The sequence below is a fragment of the Chlamydotis macqueenii genome, chromosome 1 (assembly GCF_036417535.1).
Source record: "Chlamydotis macqueenii isolate bChlMac1 chromosome 1, bChlMac1.mat, whole genome shotgun sequence".
Classification (NCBI taxonomy): Eukaryota; Metazoa; Chordata; class Aves; order Otidiformes; family Otididae; genus Chlamydotis; species Chlamydotis macqueenii.
The window spans coordinates 57,122,300-57,147,758 of NC_141556.1; the positions used below are offsets into that span (position 1 = coordinate 57,122,300).

Below are 25,459 nucleotides of genomic sequence, written 5' to 3' on the forward strand. Positions count from 1 at the left end.
CCCATTTTTTTTTAGAGACTGCTGTGGTCATATTGTGATTAATGCTCACATGCAAATCTACCCCAAAGTCATGTCCTCAGAGGCGGAAAACACTTCTTACTTGGTATTTCTCTTTGTTGTCCCAGAGTTTCCAGGGGGCTCTGTGCAGCACCCAACAGCAGCTGGTTGAGGTTGACGTGGTCACATTGACCTCTGGTGGCTGCAGCCTCGGCGTGCAAGGAAAGCACTAAGGAAAAACTGCAAAGAAATTGCAGTCGGGTTTGTTCCTTCTCTGGGCTCCCTCCCCCATGGCCTTGCCCCTTGGACAGTCATTTCTTCTCTGCCCGAAGAAGCAGGTGTGATCTACCCTCTCTTTGTGCATGCATGTTCAGTCCATGTGGTTCTCCTCCCTAAGAATCAAGTTCCGTTTGCATGCGCACCGGTAAAAACAAAAGGTGGGTCATACCTGGGGAGAGAAGATACTGCTCCCCTGAATTCACTGTAACCTCCGTATGGCCGGTGTTTGGACCCTTCGTATGCAGCGGAGGACAGCCTGTAATAGTCCCTTTGCAAAGTTTGATTCAGAAGCAGCCACTGTAAATTGGATTCACAATGAGCAGTGAGATGGAAGGCGCATTTTCTGGAGAGAGAAAGAAAAAAAAAAAAAAAGCTGGGCTAATACTTTAAGAATAAGGCAACTGTGACCAAGTCTGAGGTGGGAGCCAAGCCTGAGGAGATTTCCAGGCTCAGCCCTGTTGAGGTGGAGCCCCTTTGCCATGGGGCAGCTTTGGAGCGAGGAAGCCGATCACAGTGACTGGAATTTCATCAGCCTGCTCTAATTCAGGTCTCCCTTGCCGCCCTGCACACCTCAGTGCCCTGATGAAGATGGAGGTGTGTTGCCAACAACTTACCAAAAGGCTCCCACGCGCTCTTGCCTCCTATAGCTCCAGGCAATGGGTGCGTGCGTGAGGGGGAGGAATGCTAAAGGAAATATTTGCTTATTTTGCTATCTCCACACACAGATACATGCATTTCCTTCCTGTCATGAAGGCTAGTCGTCCCTTTTTTTTTGGAAGGGAAAAAAAAAAGTTCCTCCTCCCCTTCTGCAGTCACCACCACCACCACCGTGAAGGGAACAAACCGTTGTCAGTGTGCCGGAGCAGTCTTACATCCGCTATGAAAAGTGTCAGGGAGATGAGCAGGTAGTCAAAGCCCTTGCAAAGGTTGTTAATATAAACACTGAGTTTGATGAGTGTCATCAGGAAAATAAAAGTGGGTTTTGTTTTTTTTTTTTTCTGTGTGTCTTAACTAATCCGGTGTGAACCAGTGTATGAGCCAATTAGGCCAGGCTAGAGTCGGCAATTCTGTTTCACAACCTCTTTTGGGTTTTTATCATTTGTTTTTGTTCCACACAGGAACAAAAACTGTGGAGAGTTATTTTCACACCACCAAATCGTGTTGAGACAGCTATTGCAGAGTGGAAGTTATTATTAGGAGGGTTATTTCAAACTCTTTTCCTCGACCTGACTAGGAAGACCACCCTGGACCTTAGCAAACCTCCCCCCTAAAACTTCATTGGAAGCTGTAGGTCTTTGCAAATCACCAGGCTGCGAGAAGAATAGCATATTTTGATTGTGAAAAAAAGGACCAAGCAAGAAATATATACTATTGAAGATGTCCTGACTAGCTCACATTACAGACACTGTGTGGGTAGAAGGTTTCAGGGCAGGTTTGTAAAAATACTGCACTTCCCAAAACACAGGGCAGGATTTTACAAAGCATCTAAGCTTGCCATCTGTAACCGCAGCTTGGGCTTTATACTGACAGTGTTTTAGCCATATGATCTGGAATTTAATTAATTCCTTCCCTGCCTCGGACCTTTCTTAAAGCCATTTCCAGGAGGAGGCAAACGATGCCGTGCTGTGGCATAACCAGCCCTTGCTCTCCGCAGCACAGGCTCGCTCGCCTCTGAGGGATCCGGCTGACCTCAGTAGCGCTGCTGGTCAGGCCCGTGCCGCAAGGTCCTGCAGAAGACCCAGCTGCCTGTCATCCTTTGCGGGCCATGTGTGCTCAGCCCTTCCTCTGGCGGTGGAAACAATGCGTAGCTCACCATTCGCTGGCCTGTCATAGATTTCCTGTGCGAGCTGGTGTGGCTTGGAAAGTTTTACCAGTCCGACTATTTTGGTTAGGATCTTAAAAAAAAAAAAAAAATTAAAAAAAACAAGCCAACAACCCAATAAAAAAAAAAAAAACAAACAACCCATCCAGACACCCCAATGCCATTCCTACTGTGAATGCAAGTGTGGAGGCATGGAAGTAGCTGCTCCTGGTAAAGCTATTTTGGCAATGTAATATGTGGCTGTGAGCACATGCAGACCGGTGGGACTGCGCATCTCAGACGAACTGGGGCTTGTACGACTGCAGCTGCCCTCCAAAGGGCAAGCTCTTAATCTCTGTGCCTCAATACCCTGTCCCAAAACACAGGGGCAAGATCATCTTCCCCTCAGGAGCTCTCACTCTGATCTGTTGGGATCATCTGCCCAGCCCAGAGCCTTCAGGGGCTGGTCTGCCTGCTTCTGGGGTATCTGCTGAGCTCAGAAGAGACCCTCTGTGAAGGAGAGCAACTGGCGGTGCTTGATGTGGGACCTGCTCTATCTGATGTCTGCGCGCTCTGAGTCACAAAGCACCGCAATCATTGCCCATGGGGTCAGGGCGGGTGGAGGGAGAGGTTTCCTTGACACCAGCCTTGTGTTCGTCTCTCTCTGGGTGAATGAGAGAAACCAATCCTTGTTTTGGGGCTTTTATCATGACTGTGAAGATCTTATCTTCTATCACCACATGTTATCCTGCTCAGGAGATATTTAAACTAGAGAGAGAGACCTGGGTTGTTTTTGAGAGAATAACTAGCAGGCAAAAATTGACATGGCTTGAGTCAGCACAGGTTCCCTGCAGGCAGCCTTGCTGGTACTTGCTTTTGATCACTCAACTGGATGCCTCTGGCTGGAGGTAAGGGCTGGAGACGGAAGCTGCGCCCCGCTGCTGGTGGTCTTGGGTCAGCACATCCCCTTTGGGAGGGGGCTATGCCATGCTGGGCTTGCAAGGGAGGGGAAGGCGGCAGCTGGGACCCCTGGCAGGGAGAGTGAGTCAGCAGCAAATTCATGCTGCTGCGGGGTGTCAACTGGTGCCTATTGGCATGGATGCCATGCGAGAGGAGGTGGTGGTTTGCTGAAAGCCCTGCATGCATGTGTGCGCCTGGTGTTTCTTCAATACCTGCTTCTCTTTTGCAAGAACACTATGTACCTGTGGGATGCTCTGTGCATCACACAGACACAGTCTCTCAATTCCCAGATGGTGGTTGTGCTTGATCTTAAAGAGAACGTAGCAGCACAGGGAAAGGTGGTTTGAGGGGAGAGAGGCTTTCCACCTTGCCGAAGCCAGTGCCAGAGCCCTGTGGGGACCAGAGGTGGTGTGTCTGCCACTGGTGTTGGAGGAGAAACAAATGAAGATGTTAACGTTGGGTGCAGCGGGAATCCTTTAGGGCAGAGGGCTCATTTCATACCTCCAGATTATTTTATACTCCCCCTGCTTTGGTTTATTCACTTATCTGAGGGAGGAAAGGTTTCCATGCAGAATGGGGATTATAAGCTGCAGTGGTGAGATGCTGAGAGCATCTCCCTTTTGGGAACGTGTTGGCAGGGGCAGGAGCAATGTGAGGCTCCTTCATGTTGTGTCCAGAGCCCTAGAGGGATGCGCGGCACTACTGTGGGCTGCCCACTGGGATGACCCAGAGGCTGGGGGTAATCAGGTGAACTCCCATTTCTTAGGAGCTTGGCATTGCCTTGGGAATCTCTTGCACAGAGCCTGTGCTGTCTGTCCTGGCCACTGAGGTCTGAGGTTTGACACAGTTCAGAGCGATGAAATGAGAGTGAAATGGGGTTGGCAGAGAAAATTAAAAACACCTTAGTGTTGGAGGGGGGAAGCATATGATGTTGGGACCAAACCATGGTGTCCAATTCCATGTCTCCCAGACCCCTCCTAGTCCCAGTGGCACGCACAGATTTGGGCAACTGGGTACACGGCAAGGATGGAAGTTACCCTGTGCAGGCTCTTTGGGATGTTGCGTGGACAGACAGATCCACTCCTGTGATTGCATAGGCCAGTGGGGGACGAGGAGGAGGAGGAGAAGGAAGGCTTCCCGGCATCTGCCTCCAGGGCCAGGGGACTCAGCGCTGGGTCAGGACGGCTGCTGCGAGCCCCTGCGTGCCCTGGGGTACGGCTCAGCCACGCTGCCCCCCGCCGGGGGTGCCTCCACGCCCAGGTCCACCCACGGGCACTACTGAGGGACAAAATTATGCCTGTGGGACCTGTTCTTGGCCTGGATCGGGCTTTTTTTTTTTTTGCCACCACCCTTATTTTCTCCCCTTGTCTGGGAGAAAACACCTAGGGCGGCCAGGCTACCTTTTCTGGAGCCCTTGAGCCAAAAAAAAGCTCCTCCTTATGCACCTCTTCTCCCCAGGCTGAGCTGGGGAGGCCAAGCGGGGCACCCCCTTTCCCCCTCCCCCGGTGTGGCAGGAGGTGAAGCCGGCTGCGTTTCGGAAGAGAAGCGGCTGGCGAAGCCACATCCTTCCGGAGAGCAGCTCCGGCCCGGGGCTGGGAGGAGAAAAAAAAAAAAAAGGACAGGGAGACACAGACCTGAGAAAAACTCCAGACCCGTCTCGCCCAGGTGAGGGGCAACCGGAGGGGTCTGAGAAACCGGGAGAGGCCGAGGTGGTGGGCGGGGAGGTGAGTCCCCACCGCGACCCCCGGGGGCGGGCAGGGCAGGGCTGCTTTGGGTTGGGCTGCGCTCTCCATTGCCCGGGGGGTTGCCGGTTCCCTCCCAACCGGCTGGAGGAGGGAGGGAGAGAGGGAGGGAAGGTGCGGCGGGGTGGGGAGAGCGCTGCAGACACACCTGCCGGGGCGGGCGGCGGCGGAGCGGTGCGGTGCGGTGCGGGGCGCAGCCCGCCCGGCGGCGGGGATGGCGGGTAAGGGGCGAGCCCCCGGGCCGGGAGCGGGGGATGGGGGTGTTTCTCCTGGCGCTTTGCGGAGTCCTCGGGGCCGGTACAGTCCCGTTGTGACTCGCCCGAGGCTGCTGCAGCAGCCTCGGAAAGGCCCGGGGACCTGGGCTTTGGTGGGGCGGGGGGGGGGGGGGGGGGGGGTGGTCTTTGCTCCTCTCCTCCTCCTCTTCTCCTCCTCTCTCCCAGCCAGCTTCCTCATGTTCGGCCTGCGGCTCGCTGTTCCTCGAAGAGCGCCTTCGCGCTGGGCGAAAGGGGAAGCGCTGCCTCCCCCGCCTCCTCCCCGTTCCCCCCATCCCCCTTTCAATCCTATCCGGCAGCCTGGAGGGGCTGCGCTGGGCGGGAGAAGGGGTACCGGCTCCCAGACTCCCCCCCCCCAACCCCGCTGAGCCTGCCTGCTGAGAAGCCGGGCGCTGCTTGCACAGCCGGTTTGGGTTTCTGGGCGAAACACTCGGATTTAAAGGCATAAATCCGCCGCCGAGGAGCGAAGCTCAAAAAAGCGCACCTTCTGCGACCTGCTGTTGCGTCCCACTTGCTGCGTACTCTGTGTCCCTGTGGGAAGCGAGCCTGTCCCAAACGGGAGAGTTCAGTTTCTGCAAGAGACGCAGTTTGTTGTTTTTTTTTTTTTTTCTTCTTTCTTCAACCTAGGACAATCCAGATCTGTATCGGTATTTAGGCTCCTAAGCCCTTTCATGCTGGAAATCAGAGGCTTGAGTATCTTTTGTGGGTTCAACAATTCTCTCTTCCTGTTATCTTCCATCCAGCAGAGCCTGAGCCTCCCATATTCTGCACAGCTCTCTCAGCCATCCTCCTTACCATGCCAGTTGGCTGTCTGAAATAGTGTGATACCATTCTCACCACATGAAACGACAACAACAACAACAACCTCAAAGAAAAGAGGAAAAAAAAAGTGGGAGATTTCCTTCCCTCTGCCTTCGTGCAGCGTGAACCTCTATGCTGCTCCTGGGGATGTTTGTGTGGTGGGGGTAGGAAAGCTGGACTTGATGCCAGCACCAGAGCAGCAAGTAATCATGCATGCTGGGGAGGAGGGATGGCTTTTCAGTTTTGTAAGATCTTTGCTGCGCTTTGCTTTGCCAGCTAAAACGGTTTGTGCTGGCCTCTGAAGCAGGCTTTATTTGAAAATAGATATACTGGTTGAGTTGATACCCAACTGGGAAGAGAACTCCTTGCACATACCTGCTCTATCACAGCCCGCAGGACTTAACTGCTCTTAAGGGTTTTCAGTGACTGACTTCAGGGAGTCCCTCTTGCTTTATTTGGTTGACAGAGGGATTGCCTTGTTGCTACAGATTTCCAGGGCTCCACACTGATGTGTGGAAGGTATGCTTCTGCGATTCCCCTTTGGCTCCAGTACCTGTAGCCAAGGTGCTTGGTGGGACAGTGCCCTTGAGAACTTCAGTTTGGTCACTGGCACTTGGGGCATGCACTGGGCAAAGGGATGCCCAGGGAAACCCTCCTCTCCAACCCCAATACGAGAGGCATATCCCAGGCTGTGAAAACTCTTGGTCCTGAGAGTTTCTTGTTCTCAAGGATGGACAAAAAGGGATTGATGTGTAGTGGTCGGGTGTGCTTCAGGGATGAAGATGACATCTTCTTTAGACTTCCTGCTGTATATGCTTCTAACTCCTTTTGCACCACTGCCTTCTGCCTCCTGCATATCTAAGGCCCTGGGTGGACACTCAAGATCCTGCTGGACTGATTTGTATGTAAAATGGCTTCTGATGTATCTGAGTCCCATTTGTAAGACTACCGAATCATTTGCAGGATCATACCTCAGCTCATGTTCTCCCATGCCTACTCATGCCTTTTACCCTGTGCTCCTCTATCTTTCCTCAGACCTTCTTTTTCCTTTTATCCTCCCAGCCCTGGAGAATGCCTCTCTCCAAGCCTGCAGCCTCTCAGAGCAGGAGGAGGAAGAAGACACCATCTGGGAGAAGATTGAGAGTGCACGGCACCAGCTGACCCGCTCCCTCAACCCTGCAAAGCTCACCCCATACCTGCGCCAGTGCCGCGTGATAGATGAGCAGGATGAGGAGGAGGTGCTGAATTCATGCCGGTTCCCTTGCAAAAGCAACCAGACAGGTGGGAAGAAGCACAGACTTGCACTTAGATAGGCCTGGTTTGTGGGGGACAACCTGGTTTTGACACATAGTGGGTGCTACACAGCATGTGGTGTTGTGGCCTTTCGGTTCTTCCCACTAAACTGCTACCCCGGCTTTGTTGTTCTCTGAGATGCTCTGCAGCCGGACGTCCCTCTCATCTTCTGTGGGCCTCCCCTCTGGGTGCACGTAGATGAAGGCAGTGCTCCACCCCATTCCCTCCTCCAGCCATTCCCGTTCTTGTGAATGGAAGCAGAACTGGTGGAGATGTTATTTCGTATCATGAAGCTGGTCTATGCTCTTTTCTCTCTGGTTTGCAAGGAATTCATCCTAGCTCTTTATCCCTTCTTCCAGGTTACCTGATGGACATCCTCCGGCGCCGTGGGAAGCGAGGCTACGAAGCCTTCCTGGAGTCTTTAGAGTTTTACTACCCAGAGCACTACACCCGCCTGACGGGGAAGGAGCCAGCCCAGCGCTGCTCTATGATCCTGGGTAGGGGCAGGTGCTCCGTCCTCCCTTCAGCTGCTGCTTGCATGGGAAGGGCCAGAAATCTGTGCATGTGCATGTATAAAGCCCTGGTCCATGTTACCTGAGTGCGAGGAACCTCGACAGCTCTGTGCTCCGCATCTGGAAGGGAGGGGGCCATATGTACGTGTGTGATGGGCCGTGGTGCCGTAAGGCTGGAACAAGAACGGCTGCAAGCCCACAGAAGAGCTTGGCACCCCTTGATGGAAAACAGAGCGTTGGGTTGCTTTTTTTGGGGTTACCCCTAACATAGCAGCCAGAACCTGATTCTCCTTTGTCTCCCTCCAGATGAGGAAGGCCCTGAGGGATTAACTCAGTTCCTGATGATGGAGGTGAAGAAGGTGAGGGCTCAGCGGAAGGAGCACCTGCTGAAGGAGCACCAGCTCCAGGTGAAAAACCAGGCATTGGAGCAAGAGCAGGCCCAGCTGCAGCAGCAGTTGCAGGAGCTCCTGAAGGTGCAGGAGCGTTGCCGGCGGCTGAGAGAGGAGTGGGACTCCAACAGCGTGGAGCTGCTGAGGCTGAAGGACGAGAACTACATGATGGCCATGCGCTACGCGCAGCTCTGTGAGGAAAAGAACATGGCTGTGCTGCGGAGCCGGGACCTACAGCTGGTGGTATGGCCGCAAGGAGCACGAGGGTTGGTGGTGGGAGGTGGTGGGGGTCTGACAGTTGAGGGGGATGTGCATGGATATCTATGCGTGGTCACCCATGAGCATGAAGGAGCTGATGGCAGGTGGGACGTGTGTCGGGGCATGTGCCCCAGCTCTTGAGGCAGAACATGCCCTGCAGAGTGACCAAGTTGTGCGCATGGCGCAGGAAGCTCACCACTGCACCGTGGGGCAGCTAGAGGTACATCACCAGCTCCTCCTGTAGGTACATCACCTAATGGAGCTAGAACCAGCTCCTTGGAGGAGCTGTCAGAGCGATGTCGTTCCCAGCGTCTCTTGGCTCTTAGCCTGGCTGTCGGTACCCACGACTCCGTCTGCTCCTGCATGTGCTTGCTGCCCTGCGCTGCCTGCTTTGCTGATGGGCACCTGCGCTGTGTTCGGGCAGCACAGGCACACAGCAGGCAGTCAGTTCTGTCAAGCTGAGTGTTTGTATTTACTCCTTCCCCTGGAAAGGGCTTGCGTTTTCCTCTTTCTAGTGTGGATGGTGGCTGTGCAGCCACCTGCACTTGGGGTGCTGGGTGCATGTGCAGCCTGGAGCTGCCCAGCCTGCCTCACCGCTCGTAAGAGTGTTTTGGCCCAGACTCCCTCCCCTCTGCTGCGGCTCCCCACCACCTCCTCGTCTCTCTCATGACGTCTGGGAGACTCATGCTGCATACCTGAAGGAATTTGTGACACTGTACTCCAGCTGCCAAGCTCTCACCTCCAGCAAACACGCGCCCATTTCCTGCCTGGGCAAGGACAGCCCTACCTTAAACCAATTAATAACCCCATTTCCTTGGTGCTCCGCTGCCTCCTGGCATTCCCCCTACCAGTCTGGGCCTGGACCTCACACGCAGCCCCACAGTTACCTTACGTTCTTCATCCTGCTCTGCCAGCCCTGGGATCTTCCCCTACCTTTTATCCAGTATTCTTGCTGATACCAGCTCCCCTGGGCCTCCTCTGAGCAGGGAAGTGAATTGTTTGTGAGTGACTGTGGGGTGGAGAAATCCCTCTGGAAGCAGGATGGGCCACCAGGTCCCAGCCTGCCTTCTCCTCCTGGCTCCAGGGTCCAGAAGTGACTGATCCCCAAAAGTCATTCAAGGTCTTTTGGGTAGATTTGCAGAAGTAATCCAGTTGCCGACTCCCTCCTTGGCGATTTTGGCAGTGCTGCTTAGTGCTTAGTGGCTTTGATAGGTTTCCTCTGCCCAGTTTGCTCTCAAAGCCTTAGCTGGATGTGAAGCTGTTGTTCTCTGATCAACCTCATCAGTCGTTATGGGTGTATGAGGACTTCCCTTACTCCTAAAAATAACTGACCTCCCCTGTCCCCAGTGTTGCTCTGGTGGGGGAGTGTGAGAGCAGGCCAGGGTGTGATGATGCGTCTGTGGTACCCTGCAGCCTCCAGTGGGTTGAGCCTCAAATGCTTCCTAGGCGAGAGGTGGCCTCCCCACAACAAATAGCCTCCAGTAGATTTTTCTGCTATAAACTTGTTTCTCAGCTATTATAGAAATCGGGAAGCCTTTGAGAGACTCACAGCTGCTGGTGCTGGCAGTGCACCAGAGATCCCTGGTCCACCGGTGGCCAGGGCCAGCTGCACTGAGGATGTCCGAAGGTAGCAAGAAAGTTGTGGCACCAAGAGAGGATCCTGAGGCTGAATGTGCTTACGCAACTGCATCTTCCTCCTTTGCCCTGAAGGGAAAAGCTTTTGTGTGCAGCTGTGCTAAGGTTGGCCCAACAGTAGCATAGTCCTTCACGTGGTTGCCCGGCCCTTGCTTTCCTCACCTCCAGACCCTTTTTCTGACCAGCATCCTCTTTGCTTCACTCTCCCACTAAGGCAGAGATGCAGGGCCGTGTGTGTCAGGCTATATTTCTTCCTTGGGTTGTAGGTGGACCAGCTGAAATGCAAAGTGACCAGCCTAGAGGAGGAGTGCAGCCTGCTGCGGAAACAGGCATCTGTACCACCCCAGCGAGAGGCAGAGGAGCGGGGCCAGCCTGACGCCGTGTCTGAGCTGCGGGCTGAGAACCAGCGGCTCACGGCGTCACTGCAGGAGCTGCAGGGCATGTTGCAGGTACCTGACGGGGCAGGGCAAGCTCCAGGTCACCTCTTATCCTGGTGGACCCCAAGTGCTGGTGACATGGGACTTGGAAAAATGAGGGAAATCACTGTTCCTTCCTCTGAGCATATCGCTTGGCTGTGGTGGCTGCTGTTGCTTCTGAGTCTGGGCAGTGATGGGTCCTTGTTTCCAGCTTTGCGACTCTTGGATGTGCTCACAAGTGTGACTTTTGTGCCTTGGAGCACACAGGAGTGATGATGGCAGTTGTGCCAGTCTGCCTGTTACTGCCCTGGTCTGGTGCTCCCTTGGTGGTGCAGTGACAGCACCCTCTCACCTCCTAGACACCTGGCGAGGGCCCAGTGCCAGGCTCTGAGCAAATCCTGCTGGACATCCTGGAGCATGACTGGAAGGAAGCCCAAGACGACCGGCAGGATCTCTGCCAGAAACTCAATTCCCTGCAGAACGAGCTGCAATGGGCTGAAGAGCTGAGGGATAAGGTAGAGCATCCATCACCACCCGAATCCCTGAGCAGGGCCTGGAGAAGAGGAGAGGGAGGGAGGTGGCTGGGAAGCCACAGAAGTTACTTCCAGGAGGGCTAATGCTCACTGCTTGCTGTTGCCAGTACCTCCAGGAGGTGGAAGATCTGCAGCTGAAATACCGGACACTGCAGAAGGACTGTGATCTCTACAAACATCGTATGAACACGGTGCTGCTGCAGTTGGAGGAGATTGAAAAAGAGCGGGACCAGGTGAATTGCTCTCCCCCACCCCAGTTCTCCACCTCCTAGCTTTTGTCTCTGCTCTGGACACCCCCCCACTTCCCCAGTGGCTCTTCGCCATCCATGCCAGGGTGGGAGGCGGGGATTAGTAGTGCAGTTCTCTGTCTTTTCTCACTCTCAGCCTGGCTCCTTGCAGGCAATCCAGAGCCGCGATGGGGTACAGCTACAGTACTCCCAGAGCTTGATTGAGAAGGATCAGTACCGCAAACGCGTGCGGGCCCTCGAGGAGGAGAGGGACGAGCTCCTAAGCAAGCTGAGCCAAGCAGAAGGGCTGAACAGCACGCTGGAGGCACAGCTCCAGCGGTGCCAAGGCAGCCACAGCCTGGGCAAGGTGAGGGTGGCTAGAAAGAAGGGACAACAGAGAATGCAGATGGATCAGGACTGATTTCTGGGGGATGCAGTGGGATGATGGAGTCCCTTCTCTCCCAGATGTGCAGCTCTTCCTACTCCCTCTGCTCCAACCTCAGCAGCACCTGGAGCCTCATAGACAACCCTACCAGCTTTGCCACTGGACATGTGGATGTGCTGGGGGTTTCTGCGATCCCAGGAGATTCAGCCATTCAGAGCATGGTGAGTGCTTGACCAGGAGAGGCTGACCCTCAGCTGAGGGCAATGGGGACCCACGCTACTCAAGGAGGGCACAGAGTCACTAGAGTGGGCTCATCGTGGGGCTGTGACTTGGTGGAAGACTGGACATGGGGCAGTGTGTAATGTGGGAGCAAATCCCAGATGTGAAGCTTTCTTCCCTCCGTCTGTGACAAACCAGCCAATGCTGCACCAAAGCATGTAGCACTCAGCTGGGTGGGAAAGAGAGGCAAGCTAAACTCTTCATCCCATATGACACCCTAGAGATCAACAGCCCAGGATAAGATGTTATCTTTCCCCAAAACCTGTTCAATCTACACATGCTGGGGGAGAAATCCCAGCTCTTTTGAATCCTGTAGTAGCATCATATTGTTTTTGATGGAGTCAAGTTCTTACCAATTTCCCTTTGACTCTTTGAGCGCTCATCCTAGAGGACCCTAAACTGGGTAGCCCTACAGGTTACTCACACCTCTGGGTGTGCGGGGGCTAAAAGTGGGATTCAATGGCAAGGTTGGATATTCCCTTCATCTGCTACTACTCCCATAGCTTGTACATTGTAAAAGGATGGGGATGCAGTGTCATGCATCTCCATCCATGCTCTCTTCTTGGGAAAACAAGGTGCGCTTGGGTGTTTGGAGGGATGTGGATAATCCCTGAAGAGACACGTGGTACCCTAGGAGCTCTTTGCCACCCAGCCCAGAGGGAGGGGAGAGGTGGTACTGGGTGTTGGTGTTAGCAAGTATCTCTCTCTCACTCTGCCCAAGGAGGTGACTCCCGACAGTGAGAAGGACATCAACCGCCTTTCTACCTTCCCTTTCCCTCCTTGCATCGGCTCCATCCTCCGTCGGCAGCGGGAAGATAGGTGCATGCCCTATCACAAAAGGTGATTACTGGAGGCTGCTGGAGGCTGTGTCTCCTCTGTGGGGGTTGTGGGGGCCAGGGAGAGCAGGCTGGCAGGGGAAGGGAGGGAACCTGGAGTGGGGACTGAGAGTGGGAAGGCTGGCTAGGAGCTGCATGCTGGCTGGGAGGGTGGGGGAAGACTATGGGGATGGTGTTGAGAATGGGATGCAAACAGGCTTTGGAAAAGCTGCTGCCTCACAGCTCACCTTTGTGTCTCCTTTGTAGCTTGTCCTGCGGCTCCTTTAGCAGCATTGAAGATGCAACAGGTACCAGGTTGGGGGCTTTCCCCAAAAGGGCTTAACTGAAAATAAGTGGTGGCTATGGGGAAGAGGGGTGGACAACTGACCCTCCCTCACGCCTTTAGTTTGTGCAGCTCATTTTGAGGGCTCTGCACACATAGCAGGGTGCTATGAACCATGTGTCCTGCCTGCTACTATGCCAGGCACAGCAGCTGAAAAAGCTGGCTTTTCCTCTGCAGAGCAAGTAGCTATTCACATCAGCTCTGTTTAATTCATGGAGAGCTGCGTTGATGGAGAACTTGAGGTGGAGTTGGAGGAGCAGGTAACAGAAGGAAGAAATGCCTTCACCCTGGGGTTTTACTTGTTCTGGATGATGGGTTGTAAATCCCCTGGAGTGGAGCCCCTGGTGCTGGCAGGTCCTGTGGTAGGTGGCTAATCTCCAGGCCCATCCAGGTGGCCCTGGCTGCTGCTGCCTTCTGACCAAAATGCAGTTGAAGGGAGTGAAGATTTACTTGTTCTGAGGGGACATGGGAAACTCTCCAGGCTGGTGATGACTCAAAGGCTCCCCACAGCCTCAATTTCCCAGTCAGATGTTAGAAAATACCCAGGAGGGGGGTGACAGACCCTTGCCACCCTGAGAACGTGAGCTCCCTGCAGCACTCGGAGAGGTGATGTGCCCTCTCTCTCCCTCTTGCTCTCTTTCGTAGGCAGCGGTTTTGCTAGTGCCTCGCTTGGGGCCTTCTCCTCTTCTTCCAGCACCTACACCAGGGTGAAGTCAGAGATCTGCTTGTCCACACTTCCCAGCCGCGAGGAGGTCACAAGAAGGTGATTGCTGCTCTCTGAGCTAGGCACTCTGAGCTGGCTTCGCGGGGCGATGTTTCGTGGTGCTGGGGGACCACGCTTGGGAGACCCTTCCTTTCTGCCTCCCCGCCTTGCGAGCCCTTTCTCGCTAGTGGGAGAGGAGAGAAATTAAGATCCTGTTTGCTAGCAGGACTCCAGTTTTTTGTGCTGTGACGTATGTTATGGCAGGGGTGGATATGTTGATCTGGGCTGGACACATGTCTGCCTAGGTAGGGACAGGACTGGGGGAGCCCAGCTGGCTTTGGTGTTGGGGCTGGTGGGGTGGAATGGGTTGTGGGCATTCATGAGCTCTGTGTGTGCGCCCTGGTGATGGCTGTGAATCGTGAGCTCTGTACCACAGTGCTCAGTACAATAAACACCCTGTAGCCGGGCTCAAGGCGTGAGAGACCAGTTCTTAGAAAAGGCAGCAAACTTCAGTTGCTGGACTTGGCGTTTCTCCTTGCTAGGTCAGTGGTGGTGCAGCTCACTAGCATGGGTCACCCCAGCAGCTACTCAGCCCAGGAGAAGAGGCTTGGAGCAGACATCTCCATCCTTGGAGGGAACAAGACAGGGATTTACGTCCAGTGGGTCAAGCCAGGCTCGCGGGTCGAGGATGCAGGACTGAGGGAAGGGTGCCGGCTCATTGAGGTGAGTCCGGGAATGGGCTTGATTTGTGGGTTTGCAAGGCCTCTGGGATGATGCAAGGAGTGTGGAGTGATCCCCACTGCAAGCTGACCTCTACCCAGCTTGAAGTCCACCTCCATTTCTCTTGTTTCCCAGGACTGCTCCCTGCCCATAGCTTTATGCAGCACAAACACCCCTCACGTCTCATGGCACTCCAGTGTACTCCAGCGAACATTTTTACACCCTGTGTAAAAATGCTGAGACCTTCTGAAACACTTTCTTCAGCTGTGGGAAGGGAGAAACAAAAAGGAGTCATGCAGGTTATGATGGCAATTTGGCTTTATGTCCCTGGAGTGGTCTGTCACCTTGTAGTATATCAGAGCAGTTTGCATCCTGCACATGTCCGTTGCAAAGCGATCAATTCTGGAGCGAGATTTCTCAGATCTTTGTGACCTTCCTGAGCTATAGAGAATAATTGCTCTGAAGAAAGCTCCTGGAGGGAGGGAAGGGCATTTGTTTTGGCAAGAATGACACCACTTGAAATACAGCTACGCTGCTTGAATTAATATTCCACCTGTAACTGAAAATAAACCAGCTTTCCCACTCCCACGTGTTCATGCACACACGTTTGCTTTCACAGCAGCCCGGCATCCAGACTGGGTGGTGGCTGGCAGCAGGTATTTTGGAGGCAGAGGAGGGAATCAGAGGCAGACTGAGGTTGCCTGTTCTTGGGTAGAGCTTTCGCTGGGCCTGCTTTGCTCTGTAGCATCTGTGAGGGAGCTGGGGGGGAGCCTGCTCTTCCAGTCCCTAGGTCTAACAGCATCGGGTCCTTGCTAGCTGAGGGTGCCGTCGCTGAAGGAAGAGGTGCTTTCCCTGGAGAACTGCACACGGGAGGTCGCCTACCTGAGCCTGCTGCACTGGGATGAGCCCTCCAGTCTTGTTTTTCAGCTGGACCTGGAAGGTAAGACCCTGGCAGCTGGGTCTCCTTTGATCTTGAGCTCTTTGCCTCCTTTTCCACACTCTCCACCCAGCCTTGGAGGTGAACCTCAGTTATTCTCTCTCCTCTGCTGTTTGGTCCTAGGCCACCATGTGTGACACAGGGGTTGGCCGTAGCTCCAGTAGCTTTCCCTGTCTGGTGTGACATGTGCATCCTCTGAGTTACAGGATGGAGGTACAGACCTTCTGTCTGTTTGCCTCCTCTGCACCCCCCACCCTGATCTGTAGCATCACAGCTGTGCTGGGGACTTGCCTATCTTGTGGTAATGGTTGTCTCCTGTGTCCCCACCAGTGACCTGTATCTCCTGCTTTAGGATACCAGCCTCTGCGGGAAGCTATAGAAGAAGGGAAGAAGTCTTCTGGAGACTCATTCTATGTACGCACTAACCTATCCCTCCTGGAGCCGTCAGACCCTTATGCACTCTGCGTCAAGTGTCGGGAGATCCTCCACGTCACGGACACCATGCACAAAGGGCGGCTGGAGTGGTACTGTTCTCGCGTTGATCCCTTGACCATGCGGGACCTGGACAAGGGGACAGTGCCCAGCTACAGCAGGTAACGAGGATGAGGAGGAAGGCAGAGGGTACCTGCCCCATTTCTCTGGGGTGACCATCCCCTTAGTAGTCCTGAGAGATGCGTGCTGGCCTCTTGATAGTATGGGCTGCCCAAGCCTCGTATGGGGGACCAATGAGGTAGTGTTTGGGTGCCCTTGAGAAACTGTCAGGCTGAGTGAGGGCTTTGATATGCTTACATTTCAGCAGGTCTCTGTGGTGTTTGGCAAAGAGGGTCACAGCAGGCTGTGCTCCCTGGGGGCTCTAGAGTTGCTTGAGTGAAATCTCTCTGTCTTTTCAGGGCTCACCAGCTTTTGAAGATCCAGGAGAAGGCCCAGGTGCCTGGGCAGCAGAGGGGCCACAGAAACAAGGTAAGCCGAAGAAGCCAGAAATGAGAGCTGTGTATGTGTGCCTATGGCCACCCCACCACCTTGGCACATGAGCTGCCCTGCTCTGTTGGTAAACCAACTCATATAGCGGTGACAGCTGGGTTAGCAAAGCAGGGCAGGGGCTTATAGCCCAGGCAGTGTTACTGCTCTGTGGCTGCTTTCCTACCCCCTCCCCACTTTCCAGACTGAACCTGATGGGTGGCAGACCCGGTCCCATGCTTTTTGTATGTGTGGTCTGTCTGCTTTCCCAGCGGGTGTTTTGCAGGCAGCTCTGTGTGCGTGCGTGTGTGAAATGGTCTATGCTCTCAGCCTTATTGCCCTCCCTTTCTCCTCAGCTAAAGAAACGAGCCTTGGACCAGCTGCGCCTGGTGAAATCCAAACCGCAGAGAGGCTCAGAGCAGCCCCCTCAGCAGCTGTGGCTGGACCCCTGCTCAGGTGAGCTGTTACACTTGCACCTGCCCCATCACCCTTGGAGACCCAGTCATCCCCTATGGGCAGTGAAGGAACATTGGTATCTGGGATGCCTCAGTCTCTTTACCCAAGATCTCTTTTATAACCGTGATAATGGGATTTTGGGAAGCCTGTGCTCCTTTTCCTAGGTGTTACGGGGCTTGCCATTGCTTCTGTGATTCTTGGGGGTCATCTAACTTTTTGTGGAGAATAAACTGGTATGTAACTCAAGGGAGTCCCAGGAAATGTGCAAAAGGGGCTACAGCCAGGGTATCTGCCTGTGGGTGAGTGTTTTAACCAGGGTAGGATCTCTCCTGGAACATAAGATGGTTGGTAGATGCCTCCATGAGTCAGGATGAGGGAATGGTACAGGAAGAACAGGATGGTCTCTGGACTAATGGCACCCTTGTCTCTCATATTCTCACCTTTGTCTTTCTCTTCTTCATTTCTGTCTTCCAGATCCAGACATGAGCCTGAAGCCTTACAGCCTGGTGCGCCCTGTGGTGGTCAAGACACACCGTCCTGTCGTGCTGTCACCTAACTGCATTGCACCACGGCTCATCAGGAACCTGCTAGACTTGCCCACCTCTCGCCTAGACTTCCATGTGTGCCCAGCAGGTAGGCAGCAATGAGTGGTTGACATGTCCAAGGCTGTCTTAGGAGCCTGTGGCTGAGTGAGGTAAAGCACACAAGTCTCCTACTTCCCAAGGCTTCTTTCCCCTTTTACTTCCTGCCACGTCTTAGCCATACGGTGGGAAGCTAAGGTGTTGCTCAAGGAGATCCTTTCTGCGAAGGCCTTGATCAGTCCAATTCAGGGAAGAGGTGCTCTTAGTCCTGGAAATATGAGACCCTTCTGGTCTTCTGGGGCATGGGGATCCTCTCTCTTCCCATGACTGTGTGGCAATGGCATTGCCTTGCTGCTCTGGGTGGCTTTTCCCAGAGGTGAAGCCCCTGGCTGAAGTGGGATCTGCAGGTTGATTTCATATCGGCTCTTCCTCCTCAGGGACAAGAGGATCCATTCTTAGTGCTGTCATCCTCTCCCTTCCGCCAGCAGTGTGAAGCTGACACACTGCTGCAGAGGCGGCTGGGGAAAGGACTTTTCTCCCCTAAGAATTTTTTGCAGAGGACAACTCCTTCTTTCCTTTTTCCTCCTCCATTCTTCATCTCTCCTTTCACTTTGTTTTGAGTTCTCCCTTTGCCAGCTACTGCAGGACTGAAAAATAAGTTGGTATATTTTTTTTTTGGTGGGAGGGAGTGGTGATGGAGGTAGTGAAAGATCTCTGGTTTGCTGAAGAAGCAAATTTGCTCTGCAAATTTTGGTCGCCAGGCTCCTTATCTGAGTGAGTTGGCCATATATCCTGCCCTACTGAGCCCTCTGCAGGGTCCTTCTCACATTGCATGGGGACATGCTTCGAAACCATTACTGCAGTTGGGGACTTTACACCGAGGACAGAAACTCTGTTCCAGGTGGCTTTGCGGGATCCAGCTTTACCTGGGAAGTACCTGTGCCACCAGGCAGAGGTAGCAGAGGATGCCCAGCCAGCCTGGGGCTTGGGCGAGCTGGAGCGTGCTCTGGATCCAAGTCCAAATGTGCCGTTTCCTAAATACATCACTTTATTTCTGTCTTTGGGCTGAGCAGCTCCCAAAAGCCTTGTTAGGTTCCCTGCTCATGTTTCAGTGGCAGCTGCCTAGGGCAGCACAGTCAGCTTCAGCCACACTGGGCTGCAGGGTCTGTGGCTTCCAAGTGAGGTCTCTGTGTGTGCATTATCTTGTCTTCTGCTGAGGGTTACCAGGGGCACCTGGCAGTCATTGCTTTGACCACGCCAGACCTCGCTGTCCTGCCAGCTCTGCCCCCAGTTCTCTGTCTCAGCATCACCTCTCTGCTGCTCTCCTGCCTGGTGTTGGCTTGGCTGTTGGGTGCTGTCCTCCTCCCTCGGAGCAGGGGCAGGTGGCTCAGGTTGCCACCCACAAAAGGAGGTTCAACTTGCCCCCCATCTTCCTCCCACACCAAGATGCACCCCTCTCTTGCTTTTCCAGCCCTGCTGGTCACTGGAGCCATCTTCGAGCCCATACAGCTCACAAATGCTGCAGAAAACCTACCTGGCAAAATAAAGTGATTATTTTCTTGCCATACTCTGATACAGAGAATGTGGGACCGGGTGGCAGTGGGGATGGGGGGGGATAATGGCTGTGAGCTGGCTTAGGCTGCTGTGGTACTGCAACGCAAGTGCTGTTTTTGCCCTGCAAGATATCTTCAGCTGTGATATCTTGCTTGTTCTGTACGCAGAAAGCTGCAGGAGATCCATGCCAATGTGTAATGTTGTATAATTAGACTTGCTCTCCAGAATCCATAAACACCAAACTTGATTAGCATCAGTGCGGCAGCAAACGTGCAGGATCGGAGGTAGAAAGTACGTGCAAGAGGTAGAAGGAACTGACATCTCCCTTTTCATATCTCTCCTCTCGGCTCACAGAGAAGCTGGCGGAAGGGGATCCCAGTGCAACCCACACTCAGGAGCACCCTGTGTCTAGAACTGCCCTCCAGGACCAGAGGGAGAGCGGGCGAATCCGCATGATCCGGGAGGCAATGGAGAAGGTGCTGACCTGTTTGTTGGGAGGAGAGAGGGCCAGGATAGGGCACCCCCTTCAGACTGGAGGAGAGGAAGGAACAGCTGAGCTGGGGAAGGAGGCGGGTGCTGTGGTGATAGAGGAGGAGCTGCTTGCTTGGTGGGTGCTCTCGCATTCTCATCTTCACCAAAGCGGCAACAGCCCTGCTCAGAGCAGATGGAGGGATGTGGGGCTGGGGGTGACAATGATGACAAAGGGGATGCGAAGATGGGCTGTGGCTGAGCGAGGGGTCCAGTGGGCTCTTGGGTTGGGTTGGCAGTGATGGAGTGGGTGACCCTGCTCTTTAATTCACCCCTTTCCTCTTGGCGCTGTCTGTAAATCCCATGTTTAATGGAATTACTATTGGAAAAGCAATGATATTTCACAGTATGGGGTTTGATTTAATGTAACTGTCAGGGGCTGGGGTTATTTTTTCTCCATTTAAATCAGTAAATCTATTCAATTTCCCTTCCAGAATAAACACTGCCTGCTAGAGCTGGGAGTTCAGAGTGTGAGGGATCTAATTAAAAGTGAAATATACCCCATCGTTATCCATGTCGAGGTCACTGAGAAGAACGTTAGAGGACTCAGGTAGGAAAAGACAAAGTGGCATGGGAGGAGAGAGAGGCACGAGAGGGTGTCATCCTGTTGCGGGAGGAGAGAGAAGCTCTTGTCTCTGTTCAGAGGGAGAAACAAGGATGGGGGTGAGAACACTTGGTGTGTGTGTGTGTGTTGGGGTTTGTCGCTGTGAGGGGGAAAAGGGCAGCAAGATTGGCTTTGTGTATGTGTGAAGGAGTTCCTGGATGTTTTTGCCACCCTGTCTCTCTACGTCAAGGGTAACACTTGTCCCTGTGTTTTCCACAGGGGCTTGCTGGGGAAGGCAGGCCAGCGGGACTCGGAGGTGCTGAAGATGTGCCGCAGTGTGGAGCAGGCTCTCCACACTCTGCCGTGCTCCTGGGCCCGCGTGGAGCCCCACGCCTGGAGCCACGCCGAGGAACTGCCCAAGGTGGTGCGGGGATGCATCTTCCAGGAGCAAACCCGCCCACTGTGGATCGAGGAGGGCGACGACTGAGCTGGGGGTAGCAGAGTGGGTACTGCCAGCTACCGTCCCCAAGAGATGTACCCCAGGGGTAGCCTTTCTTGTCCCCTTGAGGCCACCAAGAGCTGGGGAGTAACATGTGCTGCCTCCCCTATCTGAGCTTTCTGTACTTGATTGGAGAGGCATCTTCCACTGTTATGGTGGAAACCACCCTCGTGGGTTACTTCCCATCATCTTGGGCTGCCCTTGACTCTCGTACGTGGTCAGGTTGCCGGATGGGGAACGTAGGGGAACTGTGTGGGATCAAGCTGTGTAGGAGCATCTCTCACACACATTTGAAGCTCTTCTCCTGTCACCTCCGTTTCCCCTGCCCTGTGGCACTGTGTGCTCTGGGTCCCCTCTTTCCCTGTCTACCTCGCCTCCGGCCCCACAGTGCAGGGAGCACAGGTCATGTGCCAACGCCCCGCCACGGCTGGAATGACACTAAGCTTGCAACAAACCCTCGTTTTATAGGAGCTGTACTCCTTATTGCTTGTAAATTATTAATGAAGCCTTTTATTGGCAAACCACATATAAAGGAGAATTAAATACCATTTATAATGGGAACGGGTGGCAGGCTCTGGGCTTGTGTGTTACTGGGAAGGTTTGGGTGATGCACAAGGGGGTATTTTTCTCCTCTAACTGAGGCCCAACTGCCCAGCCCTCCAGGGGAAGGAGGGAGCACTGCTCTTGCTGTTGTAGGGCAGCAAGAGGTGTGGGGAGAGGACAGGTTGAGCATGCCACAAACCTAGCTGCTTCCCATTTCTGCTTGCTGCCTGTTTTTCAGTCCCTTGCCTCTCCCTAGTGCTGATGTTGGCCGGGTTGCTCTGGGAAGGCCAGGGAAAAGCTCACATGATGTGTCTGGCTGAGGTCCCTAGAGTTTCACACCGCACTGTGCCCTGGTTATCGTGAAGTGACAAGCCAGCTACCGTGTCCTCCTGGGGCAACAGCAAGACTGAGCCCAGCCACACTGCCAGGAAAGTGAGGGTCCTCTTGCCCCTCCAATGGGGTCTGTTCTCACCCTGACATGAGGCTGAGTGTGGGTTCAGACCCTGGCAGAGGTTAGATGGAGGGTTTGGGTAGCAGCAGCCATACTCATCCACCCTATCATAGTCCTGATTCCCAACCAATCACCATTATCAGCCCTCCTATGGGAAAGGGGTGCCAGGATACCGGAGCCACAGAGAGGTGGTGGTTGTAGTGGTAGATGATCTTTCCTGTGGCACACAAGATAAAAATGGAGTCTGTGGCTCTGTAAGGCTCCATGGGGCACGAGGCCACGTAGAGGGCTGAGCTGTCTGCTCCTGGGATCAACGGGAGAAGATGGGCAACCAGCCCCAGAAAGTCAACTCCTCTCAGCGTCCTCCTCGCCCCTGCGATTAGGACACTGCTAGTGCCATGCACTTTTGAAGCTCTCAGCAAAGATTAACTTGCTGATCTTCACGGGTCCCCTGTGAGGTGTTATTTCAGGCTCTAAACCAGTTGCCTGTGTCTTTTACGAGGACGAGAGCGAACAGGGGCGGGGAGGAGGAAAGAGAATGAAAAGATTTTAACCTGCAGTGACTCAAATGTAGAGCAATAGTCCCAGCTCTGCCCTGGAGCAATGCAGCTCTGCTTCTGGGATGGGGGAATTGGTGTAACACATGGCTCCAGATGAAAGCTCCCAAATGACATCCACTCCAGGGATACAGCCGGAGCATCTCGGAGCATCCCGGCACAGCCAGCCCTCTGGGAAAGTGCTTGCCCTGCAGGCAAACAAAGTGGGACTTTTGTTGAGCTGATGAGAAAACAAGTCCCAAAGCAAGCTCCCATCCACCCTGGCATGGATTTGGAGATTAAAGCTTGCATCTTTGTAGGGAAAAAAGGTAGCGCTTGAGTACTTGGGGAAAATGATCCACGTGAGGGCTTGACAACTCCTCCTGCCTGTTCAGGCACTGGGAACCATCCCCAGCCCCCTCCATTTTGGGCAGTCAGGCTGTGCTCCCAGCTTGGCACCTGCTACCATCCCACTCTCCCCAAATAAACAGACGTTCCCCAGCACCTCCCTATGCCATCAGTGTTGTCAGGAGGGAAACCAAGGTTGGTGGGAGGCAGGTGGGCAGTACCCAGCCCTCTTGAGCAGCGGCCGGCACTGCCTGGCCTGCTCCCAGGCCTTCTCTTTATCCCTCTTGTCTCCCCTCAGGCTTTCCAAATCCAGCTTCAACTCGTTCTGGACACGGATGAGAAGAAGGGCAGAGGGCTCTGAGGCAAACATTAATGACCCTTTGCTGCCCCGCGTGCCATAGCCCACCTTTTTTGTGCCTCTGGGGGGGTGGCTGCGTGCTCGGAGGAATGAGTCACAGGTTAGGTAACGGGCAGAACGCAATTAGCAGCCCTGGGCACCAATTACCAGCTGTAACAGCCTTGTGCAAGCCCCTGTAACAAGTCACCCAGAGCAAGGGATCGGCAAGGCAACGCGTGTGTCACCTGGGGACGTGGCCAGCCCTTTCCACGCTGCCCTCCTGCCCCACTGTCACCATGGCGTCTCTGTCCCATGCACCCCCTCAGTGATGGGTCAGCCAGCCCTACCCCGGGGCAGGATTTGGCACCAAATGCCTCCCTCCTGCCCCATCCCTGGCACTCCAGAAGAAAGAGGTGTCTCACAGTGCAAGAAGCAGGCTGTGCTCACCTCTAGCATCGGGCACATTCTGGTTTGTATGTGGTTGGTCCTGACCTGTTCCGCTTCCCGACCCCACGCTCTGCACAAGATAGCATTGAATCATGTTTGTATGTCTTTTGGGGACCTCACTAAGGATCCTCTGCCTGTGTCCCCCTTGCCCTCCCAGATGATCTCCTAGGCCAGGGCTGGGAGGTGCTGCAGGATGCCTTGGAGCCATGGAAGCTGCTTTTACAGCTGCCTGGGGCTGAAGCACTTGGAGAGGTTGATTTCTGGTTCAGGAGCAGCTCCCAGCCAAGGGAGCAATCCCAGTATTTAGTACAGAGGCAGCGGATCAGTCATACCAGCTTCACATCCCTGAGGTAATATAAGGCCTGAAGGTGAATGACTCCCCCCCTGCCCCAAATCAGTGTAAGAAAGCATTGCTATTCAAAGGAATCTAAAAATAAAGCCTGCTGAGACCCTCCAAAGGGATGTGGGAGATGCTCTGGAGATGTTCTTGCTTCAGGGGAAGGCTAGGAGTCTTGGAGACTTGGAGAAATAAATGGGAGGGGGGAGGAGAAGTAGATTCTGTGGTTTCTTCCTTACAAAAGTTGTAGCCAGGGTCAGGGCTGGGGTGCAAGTGTGTCTGTGAAGCCTGGGGAAACTGAGCACACAGCTTTAGCCCCACAGGGACATCTTTCCTGTGTGCCTGGGAAGTGTCTGTGTCCAGACACACAGTGAGAGTGTGGAACAGAGGGTCCCTGATCCCTGCCCTGACCCCCTTTTCTGAGGTGTCATGATCTGACATGTGCATGGGGGGGCCCTTTGCCACATGGAGCCATGTCCCCCCAGCCATTTCCCCTGGGTCTCCATCTTATTACTTTTTTTTTTTTTTTTTTTTTTTTTTCTGTGCTGAGATTGGATGCCCACAGCTTGCAGCTCCCTGAGGAGGCGCGCTGATTTCGGCATCGTATGTGGAGCACTACCATCTCACTGTCCCCACGCTCATTGCACAGGGAGGCTGGGGTGGGGGTGCGGGTATTGTCCCCCTTGGGGCTAGTTGCCTCTCTGTATCCCCCTGGCTGCTTTGTAAAGTGGCCTAGAGGTAGCATGAAGGGGACCTTCATGGTCATCCACCCCATATCCAACAGGACCAACAACAGCATGCAGTGATCTGTGGTGCTGATCCCAAAATTTCCCATCGGTGGTGGTCATTGTCTTGGGAGGGGCTCTCATACCTTCTGAGGGTCTCTGATACCCCCATCCCTGGGGGAAGCCTCCTCTGGGCAGGCCTTGCTCAGTTTTTCTGTGTCATAGCCCCAGCCTGCCCTTCTGGCCTCCTTGGCCCCATTGGCAGCCAGAGGGCTGGGGTGAAGGCGGCACAGGGGAGATGTACAGCCATGCCCAAAGGTGTGGGGTAGTGGTGGTGGGCGGGAAGGAGCTGGAGGTGCCAGTTTGCTGCTCTGTCTGTGAGACTTTCTGGGGTTTTCCATAGAGGAAGAGGACACCCCTTCCTTCCTTGCTTGGGAAAGGGGAAAAGGAAGCAGCATCTTGGGCAGCACAGGAACCACAAGAGAAGAGTTGCTGAGCTCAGCCCTGTTGCAGGGGGTAAGGTGGAATATAAACCCAGTGGTGATGCTGAGCCGTGGACATTGAAAGGGAGGCGGCAGGCCCTCCCTCGCACTCTCTGGTGCTGGTGTACCTGTTTCTGTGAGTGTAGGTGGCTCTGCAGCCACCTTGGCAGCTCACTGTCCTTGGGCATCCCGGGAGGGGATGTGAGATGGGAAAGGGGACAGGATGGTGGCTGGAGGCAGAGGGAAAGGCACCTTCAAGAGTGAGAGGGTCAGGGTTTGGGGAGGTGGGTGTCAGAAGTAGGGGTCAGTCCCTCATTTGAAACTCTGGGGCATGTGGGGAAGGGCAGCAGGGAGCACAGTCCTGCTTTGGCGAGGGAGGGTGGGATTGGAAAGGCAGTGGCAGCAATTCAGAGCCCATGGGAAAAAATCTGGGGCTGGGGGAATTCCTGGGGGAACATCGTTCTTCCTAAGAACAGCATAGGACCCCACACCTTGACTTTGCCCGAGCCCGAAACCGTGTCACCTTCCCCTCCTCCCGCAGGAGCGCAGGGCTGGAGCGTCACAGAGGAGCGGGACGGTTTGTCCTCCCAGATCAGCTGTTTGTCACCTCGGAGATGTCTGTCCCAGCCTGGCGATGCCCCGCTGAGGCGAACCCGCTTGTCAGACCCAGGACTCCCCCCTTCTCCATCCCTCCACCCTCCATCCTCTTCCTCCCCCGGGGCTGGCGCCCCGCCCCGTGCCCGGAGGCGGGACCGGGACCGGGGCCGGGGCCGCGGCCGGGGGTGACCGGGAGGAAGAGTGAGCTGCACGGAGGGAGCAGGTGGAGCAACGACTCCA

The 25,459-nt window shown here is 54.4% G+C and overlaps 1 protein-coding gene across 1 annotated transcript in view; it reads left to right on the forward strand.

Moving 5' to 3' along the window:
- The window catches only part of CARD10 (caspase recruitment domain family member 10), a 33,897-nt gene extending 12,923 nt beyond the window's left edge, over positions 1 to 20,974 (forward strand). Inside the window, exons 8-29 of the mRNA XM_086745910.1 lie at positions 4,135 to 4,249; positions 4,552 to 4,702; positions 6,915 to 7,133; positions 7,505 to 7,642; positions 7,964 to 8,289; positions 10,206 to 10,388; positions 10,715 to 10,870; positions 10,996 to 11,121; positions 11,288 to 11,482; positions 11,581 to 11,721; positions 12,501 to 12,619; positions 12,862 to 12,902; positions 13,583 to 13,700; positions 14,183 to 14,363; positions 15,177 to 15,300; positions 15,650 to 15,890; positions 16,188 to 16,257; positions 16,611 to 16,710; positions 17,185 to 17,343; positions 19,200 to 19,321; positions 19,808 to 19,923; positions 20,197 to 20,974. Of these exons, the coding sequence (XP_086602036.1) occupies positions 4,135 to 4,249; positions 4,552 to 4,702; positions 6,915 to 7,133; positions 7,505 to 7,642; positions 7,964 to 8,289; positions 10,206 to 10,388; positions 10,715 to 10,870; positions 10,996 to 11,121; positions 11,288 to 11,482; positions 11,581 to 11,721; positions 12,501 to 12,619; positions 12,862 to 12,902; positions 13,583 to 13,700; positions 14,183 to 14,363; positions 15,177 to 15,300; positions 15,650 to 15,890; positions 16,188 to 16,257; positions 16,611 to 16,710; positions 17,185 to 17,343; positions 19,200 to 19,321; positions 19,808 to 19,923; positions 20,197 to 20,404 (3,349 nt within the window). The 3' untranslated portion in view covers positions 20,405 to 20,974. The remainder of the gene's footprint in view (positions 1 to 4,134; positions 4,250 to 4,551; positions 4,703 to 6,914; positions 7,134 to 7,504; positions 7,643 to 7,963; positions 8,290 to 10,205; positions 10,389 to 10,714; positions 10,871 to 10,995; positions 11,122 to 11,287; positions 11,483 to 11,580; positions 11,722 to 12,500; positions 12,620 to 12,861; positions 12,903 to 13,582; positions 13,701 to 14,182; positions 14,364 to 15,176; positions 15,301 to 15,649; positions 15,891 to 16,187; positions 16,258 to 16,610; positions 16,711 to 17,184; positions 17,344 to 19,199; positions 19,322 to 19,807; positions 19,924 to 20,196) is intronic.
- The last annotated feature ends 4,485 nt before the right edge of the window (positions 20,975 to 25,459 follow it).